The sequence below is a fragment of the Solea solea genome, chromosome 4 (assembly GCF_958295425.1).
Source record: "Solea solea chromosome 4, fSolSol10.1, whole genome shotgun sequence".
NCBI classification, from domain to species: Eukaryota; Metazoa; Chordata; class Actinopteri; order Pleuronectiformes; family Soleidae; genus Solea; species Solea solea.
Window position 1 is genome coordinate 19,478,940 of NC_081137.1, and position 13,131 is coordinate 19,492,070.

Below are 13,131 nucleotides of genomic sequence, written 5' to 3' on the forward strand. Positions count from 1 at the left end.
TTGACCCATTCATCAACCATCAACGGTATACAGATGTTATTCAACCTCACCTGAATTCCACATGAATACAAGTCAAGTATTCATGTGAGTTTATTCATTTGTTTTAGTTAATATTGTGTTTCAGTTGATGTTGTTGTGTTTTCCTATTTGTGTTGGTGATGGACATCAATAGTTAAACTATAAAATAATATACAAATAATACAATTTGGGATTCAGAGAATAACACTACTGAACTCTTGACCAGTTTATTTGTTTATTTATTTATTCACTATCTGCACCTTATCGTTTATATATATATTTAAAGATAGACCGGACCTCTGGACACCTTATTTATTCACTTTTGTTGAATGTATGTTAAGTTATGTTGATGTTTACGTTTCATGTACAGCGTGTTTGAAAAAACTGGAGTCAAATTCCTTGTATGTGTTCACATACTTGGCCAATAAAGCTGATTCTAATTCTGATTCTGATGTTCTTACTTTTTCTCCACCTCTATTATTTAAAAAAAACACGAATAAACTGATATTCTAATAATGCCGCCGTACAGTTCTTGTATGATGGAATGGTGCCTTTGATGATGATAATGATGGATACTGTGCGTGAGCAGCCCCTGCTGTTAAAGGTAGTGCGACGCTTTCCAAAAAGTCCAAATCTCCGAGCCAAATCTGCTTACGTGAAGGCAGCACCAGAACACGTGTTGGAGCCTTCTGGAAGCTGACTCCCTTTCCGAGAGCGCTCACGCCGCGGTACCTTTTTATATCGACTTCGCTAGCTGTGTTGCTTCGCCATGTCTGCCGTGAAAGCTCTAAATCCCAAAGCAGAGGTCGCCAGGGCCCAGGCCGCACTGGCGGTTAACATCAGTGCCGCCCGGGGACTCCAGGACGTGCTTAGGAGTAACCTGGGACCAAAAGGGACCATGAAAATGTGAGTGCTGCCGGAGCCCTTTGTGCGGCACGCGTGCTGTGCTAACTCATTAGCAGCTAACGTTAGCGTCAATTTACCGGTAGCGTTATAGCCACAATGTCTCTACTTGGTAAGCTCTACTTTAGTGGTTCAAAGTGCACGAGCATTTCAGTCACTGTCACGTATATTTGTACAACTTTATACAGCCGAGGCCTACTGTCGCTTTACGGATTTTCCCGGGGCGCGTCGCCCAGCCCAGTCATTGTCATGATCCGCTATTGCAGCTACCGTTAGCACGTTGGCTTCAGCCAGGAAGTCACTGATGCTAACGCGGTGATTGTCAGGATCAGTGTACCCACTTAACGTATACGTTGGCATTACATGGTTAATGATTAACGACAGTTATCGTCAGTAAGCCAATTATAATATGATATGTTACCAGGAAGTGTAAACCTGCCACAACTCTCAATGCAGACACTGCCGCTGTCATGTTCAAATCATGTCAGCGTGAGTGCTTTCACCTCTGCAGACCGTAATTAACATTACGCTTGATAGACTGTAGTGGTCCAGCCTTGATTGTACCCCTGCTCTGCCTCTCTGACCCACAGGCTGGTGTCTGGTGCAGGGGACATAAAGCTAACCAAAGATGGCAACGTCTTGCTCCACGAGATGGTAAGAAAATGCAGTACTGCGTAATAATGATTGGTTTGTGCTCATTGCTCCTTATTGCTCTTGTTCCTTGTTGCACTTCTCTGCTTTATTATTGGACAGCGGCCACACCCAGTGTGTGAGAGTGAGGGGATGAAAATTAAGCCCATGTATTATGAAGTATGATAGATATGGTCTGTTACAGGTGAGCACCAACAGTTTAGTACTTATCAGTTGTTGTTGTTAGGCAATTTAATTGCAACTGCTGAACAAAATTCTCGGGAAAATGCTGGTCAATTTTTTTGATTTGGATATTAGTTAGAGTTAAATATGATTCACTGTGTGGGTAACATACTGTAAAGAGACATGCTTGACCCTCAACTTGTGTCATGTGACCAGGACATAACTTGTCTGGAAGGTGTTAACTGCTTATTTAAAAAAATGTAAGACGGCACTGGGCTGATATTAGTAGAAATGCAAGGTTGTGATATTGCTATAGGACACAACATAGTGGTATAGAATGAATTTCTTTTTGACGAGAGTTGTACTGATTTTATTCCCTCTTTTCTTTTTTTTTCTTTTTTTTTTTTAAACCTTTCCAGCAAATTCAGCACCCAACAGCATCACTCATCGCAAAGGTTGTCACTGCACAGGATGACATTACAGGAGATGGAACAACCTCCAGTGTCCTCATCAGTGGTGAACTGCTGAAGCAGGCTGACCTTTATGTATCAGAGGTAAAAGAGAGAGGCTCTTAAAAATGTAAACTTAACAGGTCTGTGTTGGTAATTACGTAGAATGCACAGTACTGTCCATGACATGGCTCTTTTAAAAATGTAGCCTTTCTCAATTTAACACGAGAGGAATATCAGAATCCATGTCAATATTCAGAATCCCGTTTTTGCTGCAGGGTCTTCATCCAAGGATCATTGTTGAGGGCTTTGAGGCAGCAAAAGAGAAAGCACTGGCTGTTCTTGAAGAGTTGAAGGTGACTCAGGAAATGAGCAGAGAGACCCTCATCAACGTTGCAAGGACATCCCTGAGGACCAAGGTCCACGCTGAGCTGGCAGACCTTCTTACTGAGGTGAGGCATAGTGGAATAACTTCTGCTGTATGAGAGCTGAGCATTATTCAGACATAATGTCAGGATGTGGTGGTAACAGTCTGTCTCTCTGTAGGCTGTAGTAGATGCTGTGCTGGCTATTGCCAAGCCCAATGAAGCCATTGACCTGTACATGGTAGAAATCATGGAGATGAAGCATAAGACCGACTGCGATACACAGTAAGTTTTGAGATGGACATCACTGATAGTGCACTAGTGTGCAGGCTCCCCAGACATCTAAGGGTTTGTACTCATCTCTTAGACTGATCAGAGGTTTGGTGTTGGACCATGGTGCTCGACATCCAGACATGAAGAAGAGGGTCGAGGATGCCTATGTATTGACTTGCAACGTCTCTTTGGAGTATGAGAAGACGGAAGTCAACTCTGGCTTCTTCTACAAGAGTGCAGGAGAGAGGGAGAAGCTTGTGGCCGCAGAGAGGAAGTTCATCGAGGATCGTGTGCGGAAGATCGTTGCCCTAAAGAACCAAGTCTGTCCTGATGGGGAGAAGGGTTTTGTTGTCATTAATCAGAAGGTATGCCTGCAGATATTAGTGCAGTATTTAAATTGTTTCTGTACTTGAAGAATACATTGTACATTTCTGTAAGCTTTCCAATTTCTGTATGATCACTCTTTAAGTGCACAGTGAACACCCAAGGATGCTAATGTGGCTCACCCTGGTCTTTTGTATCTGTGCTACAGTAAATCTGATCTGTACCTCTGCATTCGGGGGGCCCATTTCTCCCCGACATGTATTCAGCGGATCAGAATATACCTCCTGTCACCAACACTCGCTGAAACTATTTGGTATTCATAAGTTGACGTATCATCTCTTGTTTCTCTTTTGTAGGGTGTTGACCCTTTCTCCCTGGATGCCCTAGCAAAGGAAGGTATTGTAGCTCTGCGCAGGGCAAAGAGGAGGAACATGGAAAGGTAAGTTATATTTTTCATGGTGCTGTTTTTAGGGGTGAGCAAAAACCTAGGATTTACCACTCAACAAATAGGGGGGGGGGGGGGAATAGATCAGTTTAATGTAAGAAAATCTTAAAAATGTGTCACTTATCACAGTCATTATTGGGACTGGAACACATCAGTGCTCCTACTTTTTTAACAGTTTTGCTTTAAGCCTCTAGGGAGTGGCCTTCTTTAGCTAACAAAACTATTTCCTGATCTTTGTAACTCTAAATAATAACACTAGTCTTTGTGCTGCTAAAGTTCTGTTTTAGAAGCAGAAATTAATTATTCATGAGAGCAAGGAAACCTGTTACCTCACAGGTTGTTTTCAGCTCTGTTGGTTACTTTAAATGTAATAAGAAGTGGCCTGGCTACTCTTCTGAAGTCTTAAAGTCAAAAATGTGTTCACTGGGTCTGCAGTGGAGAAAACCAGCTTATCATGCAGCCTGACCAGCAGCACCACACTTAATGTATCATAATCTACATCCAACAACTAATGTATTGCTTTGTTGGCAGACTCTCCCTTGCTTGTGGTGGCATGGCCATGAATTCAGTTGATGGCCTCACTCCTGATTGTTTGGGACATGCTGGCTTGGTCTATGAACACACACTGGTGAGTATCTTATCTGTGTTGTCTTGGATTTTCTGCCACCTTCCCTTCAAACACTTTCTTGTGTATTCTCAATGTTTTAGCAGTGCTGTTAACTCCCATGTCTTGTTTTGCAGGGAGAGCAGAAGTACACGTTCATTGAGAAATGTAGCAACCCTCGCTCAGTTACCCTGCTGGTGAAGGGACCCAACACACACACCATCACACAGATCAAAGATGCTGTCAGGGATGGATTGCGGGCAGTTAAGAACGCCATAGAAGATGGTAAAATAAAAAATATTCTTTTTTTTAATTTACCTTTTTGACAATCTTATTAAATGTGTCTAAGGCTGTGCTCAGAATGTCAAGATAGGTATTGTTTCACAAACATTTCAAGTGGAGTTAATTTTTGATTGCAAGTGATCAAACCAGATTTAGCTGTCTGTAGCAGTGCTTTGGTAACATGGATGTTTTTTGCCTTGTTTCTTATTTTATCAGTAATATCTAAAATTTAATTTTCTTTCTTTGGTGTTAAATTGTAGTTGGTCTCATTTGCACAGCGAACACCCAAGGATGCTAATGTGGCTCTCCCTGGTCTCATGTCTGTGCCACAGTGACTCTGGTCTTTACCTCTGCGTTAGGAGAGTTTCAGTCTCCCCTACATGTATTCAGTTGATCAGAACAAAACTCCCTTTATCCACTGATGCATTGTGTCTAAAAAAATGACATGATTTGAGTTTCTTTATTTATTTAAATCCCCTTTTCATCCTTGTCTCTTCAGGCAGTGTCGTGGCTGGCGCAGGTGCATTTGAGGTGGCTGTGGCAGATGCTCTGGTCAAACACAAGCCCAGTGTGAAAGGCAGAGCTCAGCTGGGAGTCCAAGCATTTGCAGATGCTCTCCTAGTTATCCCCAAGGTAAACCCATCCCCATACACACACACATTAGGACATTATGATTGAAAATCATTAGATTTTGCCTGTTATTTTCTATACTGTGTCAACCTCTGATTTGAGTTGTGTGCTTTCCCTTGTAGGTTTTGGCCCAGAACTCTGGCTATGACCCACAGGAAACACTTCTGAAGCTGCAGACAGAGTACAAAGAGTCCGGTCAGCTTGTTGGAGTCGACCTCAGCACAGGTCTGACAATGATTTTCATTTTTGTATTACAAGTCTGAATTGAGTTTTTTTAGTTTGAGGTTCTTCTACATTACAACCATGTTTACTGAAACTTCTTTTTCAGGGGAACCCGTTGTGGCAGGGGAAGCAGGAATCTGGGACAATTACAGTGTGAAGAAGCAGCTCCTCCATTCATGGTGAGACTGCACATTTGTAAACTGACACAGATTCATTTGAATATGTTTTTTAATCTGTTTTTATTAATTATTATGCATGTGCTTTTCTTTACAGCGCTGTGATTGCCAACAACATTCTGCTGGTAGATGAGATCATGCGAGCTGGGATGTCTTCTCTCAGAGGTTAATGGTCAGCCAGAGAAACATCAGCTGTTTATTATACGCACTGGGATAGCCGTTTATCTGAAGGTCCAGTCAACGCGTCCCGTTCTTGGCACCCTGAAGCACCCCAGTCTGATGGACAGCTTGCTGTAACCATCACAGCGTCCACCAGTGTCCGTCAGACACCATTGTTCTGCTAGTCATGGTTTTATTTACATGGATTTGTCAATTCCTCCTACTGATTGGATTATTTATGAGATTTTGTTAAAAGCACTGACCTCTGCCATTCAGTTTTCTGTTTACCTATTAAAGGTTTTCCTGGTTATTCAATGATTTGATATTTTTTTCCTTGAGTGAATGGATCAAAGAATTAACTTTTTTCCTCTTGTAGGGTTTAACATAGCCAGGCAAAGCTGAGTAAACGGTAACACTGAATGTAAAACAACAAAGCAAAACATTTTATTTTGTTTGTTTCAAGGAACCATCAATAAATTCTTTATGAATGAGATAACATTGTTTTCAATAACTTCCATGTGGTTTGGCCTATTAATGACAAAAATAACGCTGAAATCTATTAAGTTACCTTTTAATTAATTTATTGAGCTGCTTGTATTCCTACAATATTAGAATATATTTTTATCTTTTTCAACCTGTAGAGTCTAAACAGATTGCATCTTGAAAAATAAAGAACTAAAGTTCTCATACTTAAAATGAATATTAATCTTAATTGTATTTTTTAAGGCTTTATCTAATTTTAATCACTTATTATGGATTTGATGTAATCCAGATCCCTGGCGCTAAACCGGAAACTACGTACTAACTACGGAGTCTATTTATCGTCGCACCCGTTTCCGTTGCTCCCGTTAAATCTGTCCGATAGTAGACAACGATTGAATAGAAGTTCGTGCAAGTGCTGCTGATAGAGTATAGAATATATCCGCTCTTTAAATTACGTGTTAGCGTCGTACACGTCAGAATGAACTTTAAAGTAGTATCTTGGATTTCTGCAGTGTTTTTATTGGCAGCGACAGGTAAGAACGCACTCTTTTGACTGTTTTCCCCCTCTCCTTTGAGTCGCTTTTTTGGTTCATTTTTCTGAAACCAACCCAACCAGAAAGAAAGTGCATTTCTCCAAACAATTTGTACCACGTCATGGATTAACTGCAGACATTCTACATGTGTATGTATGTCCTTGAACGAGCCATTATCATCAAACTGACAAAATGTGTGGATATTTTTCAAGAAAACTATGGATGAGAAAATGGTTGTTAATCTTTTTCTGTTGTTCACAATGCTCACTGTTACTCAGGACTGCGGGCATGCTATCATTTAATTCCATTTTGTGTTTTTTATTAGTAATTTGATCATTTTTCGATTACAAAGTGCGAATGTGAGACTTTTAATTAGATACTTCCTCAGTTGTAAAATTTCTGATTTGCTATTCATAGATATCCTGAACACAACCTGGTCATGGTCAGAATTATGGGAATTGTTTTTAAATTACATCTCAAAATTGATTTTTCAATTAAAATGTGCAAATATGGGACATCTTAAATGAAAATGTTCTAAAACTACAGTAAAAATGTCTGATTTGCAGTATGTTAGTAGTGATTTCCTGAACACTGGTCAGGACTTATTTTCTAAGGCAAATTATCAACGTTAATCTCAAAATTTCTATAAAACCGTCCAGTAAAAATATCTGATATCCAGTACATTTGTAGACATCAATGTACTGAACACAAGCTTTTCATTCTCATTCAGTACTTTTAGAAAACTCTCTTTATTGCCCAAAGTCCAGTTATTAAGTCTCTGAAACATAGCTGTAATTGGGCTTTCAAATGTGCACTCAATGACACAGCGCTCTCAGTGTTTTTATTTTGAAAACCGGATGTTGATATCCTTACAAATCAGCTTGATGCATTTTATCACAGGCTTTTTACCATAAAAAGAACAACCGTATCACTCCCAGATTAATAGAATATAATTAGCGTACTCCAAGCAGACAATCTTTCCTTTCAACAGCAGATGAGATGGTGAATATACCAGGGGGAAAGATGTTGATGGGAACCAGTGCAGCCGATGGGAGAGATGGAGAGTCTCCCACCAAAGAGGTTGAACTGGGTCCTTTGAAAATAGACAAATATCCCGTCACAAATGTGGACTTCAGGTAACAAAAAAACTTTAAACTTGACGTTTTGGTGGATACTAATTTGAAAAAAAAGCACCACTAACTTTGCCTTTACCCACCACAGAGAATTTGTGAGAGCACAGAAGTACAAAACGGAAGCGGAGACGTTTGGCTGGAGCTTTGTGTTTCAAGACTTTGTGTCGGAGGAGCTGAAGAGCAAAGTCACACAGAAGATTGAGGTACTGGGAAGGTTTATTTTGTAATGAAAGGACAAGGCTGAGAGAGATACACAATATAATAAAGAACCATGTCTCTAAGCTTAAGTACAAGAAGATAACATAGTAAAAATATCAAATTTAATGTTATTTTCATGGTATCTGTTCAATTATATAGACCTCTGTAAATAAATAACTTTTCACTTCCAGTCTGCTCCTTGGTGGCTGCCTATAGAACGAGCGTTTTGGAGACAGGTGAGGTTTTGCCCTGGATCTTTGTTCCCCCCCCCCCCACCACCATTTTCTATCATCTCCCAGAATGCATCACTTGGCCTCTGCTGTTCACACACTTCTATTCATATGTCTTTGCTGCTCAGCCTGCAGGACCAGGTTCAGGCATTCGTGAGCGCCTGGACTTCCCCGTGGTTCAGGTGAGCTGGAACGACGCTCAGGCCTTTTGCCAATGGAAGGGCAAACGACTGCCGACTGAGGAGGAGTGGGAGTGGGCTGCACGTGGGGGTCTGCAAGGTTTGTACATTGAATGCACTAACAATCTTAGAATATTCATGGAAAAGGCCATCTGTTAAACTGAGACGGTACCATTTGACACTTTTGGTCACTTCCAGAACCACTGTATTTCACAACTACAGTTAAGTTATTGTTTTGTGATACAATCATTTCATTGTTCTGCTTTCCTCTTACCTGTTTCCTGCTTACTGTGTTTTAGGTCGAATTTATCCGTGGGGAAACAAGTTCCAGGGCAAGAGGACCAACTTGTGGCAGGTGAGTCTGCTCCATTGTGTTCTGACGAGAGACTCGCTATCTTTATTTAAAACACACTGAAATGAAGAAAACCCATTTAGAATGAAATGGGAAATATTCACAGGTACGCAAAGAGGACACGCTGAATGCAAATGAGGTTGTCACTGACCTATTTTTTTACATCTGTATTAGTTCATGTGAAAAAACACACTTCTGTTGTTTGGGGGTGCGTTTGGTTTAGGGATCATTTCCTGATGGAGACTCTGCAGAGGACGGTCACCACGGCCTTTCTCCTGTCACAGCATTTCCCCCTCAGAACAGCTATGGTAAATAGAAATAATTATACATTATATTAAAAACAATTATTCTTGATTAAAACAATTATTATTTATTAAAACAATTATTCCTCAATTACTGGGGACATCCAGTGTTCCATTTGATAGTTTGTAGCTTTGATGGACATCTATTTAGGTCAAAGTAATAAAGACCATGACATGGTTTCTGCAGGACTCTATGACATGATGGGAAACGCATGGGAATGGACGTCCACGCGCTTTCCTGGAGCGAATCCGATGTACGTGCTGCGCGGCGCCTCGTGGATCGACACGGCGGACGGGTCGGCCAATCACAAGGCTCGGATCACAACCAGGTGGGTTGTGTGTACACACAGTGGGGACAATAAGTGTTGGTGTCATTTTGTTCATGTTATTTTGGCCCATTCTTCCACACAAACTGTCTTCAAATGGACTCTGATCCAAGGGCAGGGACATTTCTCCTCCAAACATGGTGTGTGCGCTATGACATCCAACAAGTTCAGTTTTTGGTCTCATCTGACCAGATTATGTTCTCCCAGTATTAATATTGTGCAGCAAACAAGCCTGAATAGAGGCCATGATGGTTGAGTGCATTACTTGTTGTTTTCTTTGAAACAACTGTACCTGCTAATTCCAGGTACCTTGACCTTGACCAGTCCTTGACTCTTGGAAAACTCTTCTGATTATTCGTTTGACTCCTTTGTCAGAAATCTAGTGAGAAGCACCTGGTTATGTTATTTCAACTTCCTGATTATGGATTCAGAAGTTTAAAAATACTCCTGTGACCAATGCCATTTGTCTGTTTAGCAACAATATGGTTGCAACGGCCTTGAGTGAGCTCTGTTCTTGTACCCATCATAACATGCTTCTTGTGTGACACCTTGGTCACAAGAAACCTTTTTAGAAACCATCAGTTCGGACTAAACCAGCTAATATCAACTTGCACTGATAGGGGGCAGTATTGCTTTCCAAACACTGACAGATTTCAGCCGGTTTGTTGTGTTACATGCCTTTGTGCATCTCCTTTCGTCATGCGTTCAATACTTATTCCCTGTGTCATTTCACTTTATTACACATAACTTCATTTATGTTTTGATCTGGTGAAGGTTTCTATGTCCATAGCCCCGTTAGACTGTGAAAAATGTTGATCTGTATTGTCATTATACAACCGAAATTGCGAGGTCAGCACACAATGGACCTAACTTGACCTTGACATACATGTTTTGATGGTGGGAGGAAACGGGAGAGCCCGGAGGAAACCCACGCTGACACTGGGAGATCATGCAAACTCCACACAGAAAGGTCCCACACCGGGGATCAAACCCAGCACCTTCTTGCTGTGAGGCAAGTGTGTCATATTCTTGACTGACTGACTTAAGATTTATGATTCTGTGTTGTGCAGGATGGGAAACACTCCTGACTCGGCCTCTGACAACCTGGGATTCAGGTGTGTTGTCGACAAGGGACAGAAACGAGGGGAGAAGAAAGCCGAGCTGTAGCAAAAGACAGAAAATATGAAGTGACTTAACAGGTGTATTCATTTGAACTGGGTGTTAATGTTGGTTTACAGGAACTGTAATGACTTAGCAGGAAAAATAAGGGACCAATGAAAACTTGATGACAGACTTGACTGTTGATGGATGATGATGGAGACATAACAGCAGTGTCAGAAACCTGTATTTCTCCCATGGAGAACTTAGTTTGTTTGTTTTAATTCATGAATTTGATAAACACAGCCTTTTATTATGATATCCAGAAATAAATCATTCCCAAAGGTTACTCAATACTGTTTTTTTCTTTTTTAGTACATTAAAATAAATCCCCTGCAAACGTCACTTTATTCATTGAATGACAGAACGAGGACACTTTATGACTGTGAGCATTGTCGTCTTCCCTCCACTTCCTGGGATCTCTGTCTTTTGTTGCATCATTTTATGCGACGAGAGACTAAATGAGTCCATTGATTTAGTGAAAGCCTCTTCTTATCCCGTCTTATTTGTCTGCGAATACTGAAACGGTAAATGTAAAGCCAAGATTTTACTCATTCTGAGAAATGATGCAGTAGTTCTGACAGAAGACAGACAGACAAATGTTATTTTTAACGCGGGGAGTTTTCTTTGCAATACCTATGTTCATGCCTTTATTTCCTCTACACTAGAATGAGGAAATAAACTCCTTATCAGGATGACCTCAAGATGCCCTGACGAGTCAGAATGCAGCAGCACAGATACTGACAGGAACCAGGAAAAGAGATCAGATAACCTCAGCGCTGAGCTCGATACACTGGCTCCCTGTAAAGTTGAGAAGAGTGATCAGGCCCCGTCATGTCATATCTATCCAAGACTTGATTATTCCTTATTACACCAAATAGATGACTCTGTATTTCCTCGCTACTAAAAAAATAGCTCATCTTTAAAAAGGAGGATTGATACAAGAGTAGAATGGGAGGCAGAGCTCTCAAACCAGCTCCCATTCTGGGTCCGGGAGACAGACTCTCTTTCTATATTTAAAGTTCAACTTAAAACGTTTTCCCTCTTAGCTTGTGACATAACACTTGTGGGTGCTTTCTTCAGTTACATTAGTAAGTCACTGTAGCTATTGGCCAGGAGCAGATGTCGTCAGGTGGTACACAACCTTCTCAGGGTGTTTTGACCCTCAACCTCTACACTCTCCAGTTGGCGGGCCGGCAGTGAGTGGCCATCTGTTCCTGGCCTCCAGCTTACTCCACAACCAACACGAGGCCCGTTCCGCCTCCTCCCACATCCTACGAGCAGCTCGTTTCTTGCTCCGTTCGTCCAGGCTCAGAGCTGACAACTGCCGCCATGATGGCTTGGCTGGAAAGCCCCTGCAGCCAATCTCCACAGGGAACAGCCATGCCTGCCAGCCCTTGTCTCCACACTCCTGGACCAGGGACTGGTATTTCAGGGCCTTCCTCCCATGGCACCGCTAGCTCGACCAAAATGATCTTCCGGTCTTTGGTTGAGCACAGCACGATGTCCAGCCAGAGAGTTGTGTGCACCACCTCCAGGAACAGCAGCCTCCTTCTGACATCAGCGCTCATGTCCCAAGAGCTTGTGGCCTGCAGCAGGTTGGGCATTGGCCTGGCACTCAAAGAATGCCTGGTTCCTATCCTTGATGAAGGCGATTGCTCCCCTCTGGGTTGCATCAGCCCACCTCTTCTGGCACCTCTCCCTCTCCAATCTGTCGGCGAGTGAGAGCAGAACTTTGTTGTGGCGCCACCTGTACCGCCCTTGGGTTAAAGCCGTTTTGCACCTACACTGTACGTGTGCAAAGGTTCCCATGTGTGCAGATGCACTGGCGGAAGGAAGGGTGTTGTGTACCGACCGCAGGAGGAAGGCGATCTGACCATGTAACTTTACGCTTTGGCAAGTCCCATTTTGCCCTCGCTCCCCTGGGAACCTAGTTCTACTGCCCTGGCGATCCACTTCTCCTCCTCTCTGGCCCAAACCTCCGCCTGGTCCTTGCTGCACTTGCGTCTCCCCACTGTTGGAAGTGGCCTAGTTAACGCGTCATCCTTCACCATTTCACTTAAGTTTGAGCAGTTTTTGAATAAAATGCCAAATATTTGTGAGAACGAGAAACGAGAGCCGTGTAAATGTTAATTTCTCTTGAATGGCCTCTGGAATGAAAATCACTTCACATCACACCACAAACATTATTTACACGTTAACAGAACGTGACCCCGCCTCCCCGCTGCAGCAGCTTTCAAATTAGCTTCATAAACAATTACATGCCAAGACGATTTAAATCTGGCAGGACACCGTGTGTCGCTCCATGGAATACAGTGTCACTCCTCTCTGTATGCAAAACCTTTTTCTAAAACCACACCTAAACAGAATGTCACTGACTCACAAGGGAGTGACTGCATTAAAAATAAAAATAAAAATACAGTGCATCAGTTATTAGTGTAGTGTTGTTTGTTTTTTTAAGTGACACCAGTGCTTCCCTAAGCAATGCTCTGATTTACCAAATTAACTGAAGCATACGATAAATTCCTTGCACTAAATAAAAGATGTGTGCGTGGGTTTTCTCCAAGTTCTCCA

The 13,131-nt window shown here is 42.0% G+C and overlaps 2 protein-coding genes and 2 non-coding genes across 5 annotated transcripts; all 4 read left to right on the forward strand.

The window, feature by feature from the left end:
* The first annotated feature begins 699 nt into the window (after nucleotides 1-699).
* cct6a (chaperonin containing TCP1, subunit 6A (zeta 1)) lies at nucleotides 700-5,978 on the forward strand. Its single transcript, XM_058627306.1, has 13 exons — nucleotides 700-924; nucleotides 1,512-1,575; nucleotides 2,154-2,288; nucleotides 2,462-2,635; nucleotides 2,730-2,833; nucleotides 2,916-3,186; nucleotides 3,502-3,584; nucleotides 4,122-4,218; nucleotides 4,332-4,479; nucleotides 4,976-5,109; nucleotides 5,229-5,331; nucleotides 5,435-5,507; nucleotides 5,602-5,978. Exons 1-13 carry the CDS (start codon nucleotides 788-790, stop codon nucleotides 5,672-5,674), a joined length of 1,596 nt encoding a protein of 531 aa, XP_058483289.1. The 5' UTR covers nucleotides 700-787; the 3' UTR covers nucleotides 5,675-5,978.
* LOC131459033 (small nucleolar RNA SNORA22) lies at nucleotides 3,290-3,426 on the forward strand. The gene has a single exon (XR_009240182.1). It is a non-coding gene; the product is annotated as a small nucleolar RNA SNORA22 (small nucleolar RNA).
* LOC131459034 (small nucleolar RNA SNORA22) lies at nucleotides 4,747-4,881 on the forward strand. The gene has a single exon (XR_009240183.1). It is a non-coding gene; the product is annotated as a small nucleolar RNA SNORA22 (small nucleolar RNA).
* A 525-nt stretch (nucleotides 5,979-6,503) lies between the features above and the next one.
* Nucleotides 6,504-10,846, forward strand: sumf2 (sulfatase modifying factor 2). Of its 2 annotated transcripts, none has more exons than XM_058627309.1 (9): nucleotides 6,504-6,679; nucleotides 7,674-7,815; nucleotides 7,901-8,015; nucleotides 8,202-8,246; nucleotides 8,369-8,519; nucleotides 8,719-8,774; nucleotides 8,995-9,079; nucleotides 9,261-9,402; nucleotides 10,470-10,846. In XM_058627309.1, exons 1-9 carry the CDS (start codon nucleotides 6,625-6,627, stop codon nucleotides 10,564-10,566), a joined length of 888 nt encoding a protein of 295 aa, XP_058483292.1. In that variant the 5' UTR covers nucleotides 6,504-6,624; the 3' UTR covers nucleotides 10,567-10,846. The 2 variants fall into 2 exon arrangements, with proteins under 2 accessions (XP_058483292.1, XP_058483291.1); XM_058627308.1 differs by having other exon boundaries at nucleotides 6,505-6,679; nucleotides 7,671-7,815.
* The last annotated feature ends 2,285 nt before the right edge of the window (nucleotides 10,847-13,131 follow it).

What these genes read in the sequence shown, in the direction of transcription:
- sumf2 (XM_058627308.1), top strand. Translation starts at nt 6,625, where the DNA reads ATGAACTTTAAAGTAGTATCTTGGATTTCTGCAGTGTTTTTATTGGCA. An exon ending in GTCACAAATGTGGACTTCAG is followed by an intron (nt 7,816 to 7,900) that starts GTAACAAAAAAA and finishes TACCCACCACAG; the next exon opens with AGAATTTGTGAGAGCACAGA. An exon ending in TCCCCCTCAGAACAGCTATG is followed by an intron (nt 9,080 to 9,260) that starts GTAAATAGAAAT and finishes TGGTTTCTGCAG; the next exon opens with GACTCTATGACATGATGGGA.
- cct6a (XM_058627306.1), top strand. Translation starts at nt 788, where the DNA reads ATGTCTGCCGTGAAAGCTCTAAATCCCAAAGCAGAGGTCGCCAGGGCC. An exon ending in TGGCAGACCTTCTTACTGAG is followed by an intron (nt 2,636 to 2,729) that starts GTGAGGCATAGT and finishes GTCTCTCTGTAG; the next exon opens with GCTGTAGTAGATGCTGTGCT. An exon ending in TAAGAACGCCATAGAAGATG is followed by an intron (nt 4,480 to 4,975) that starts GTAAAATAAAAA and finishes TTGTCTCTTCAG; the next exon opens with GCAGTGTCGTGGCTGGCGCA.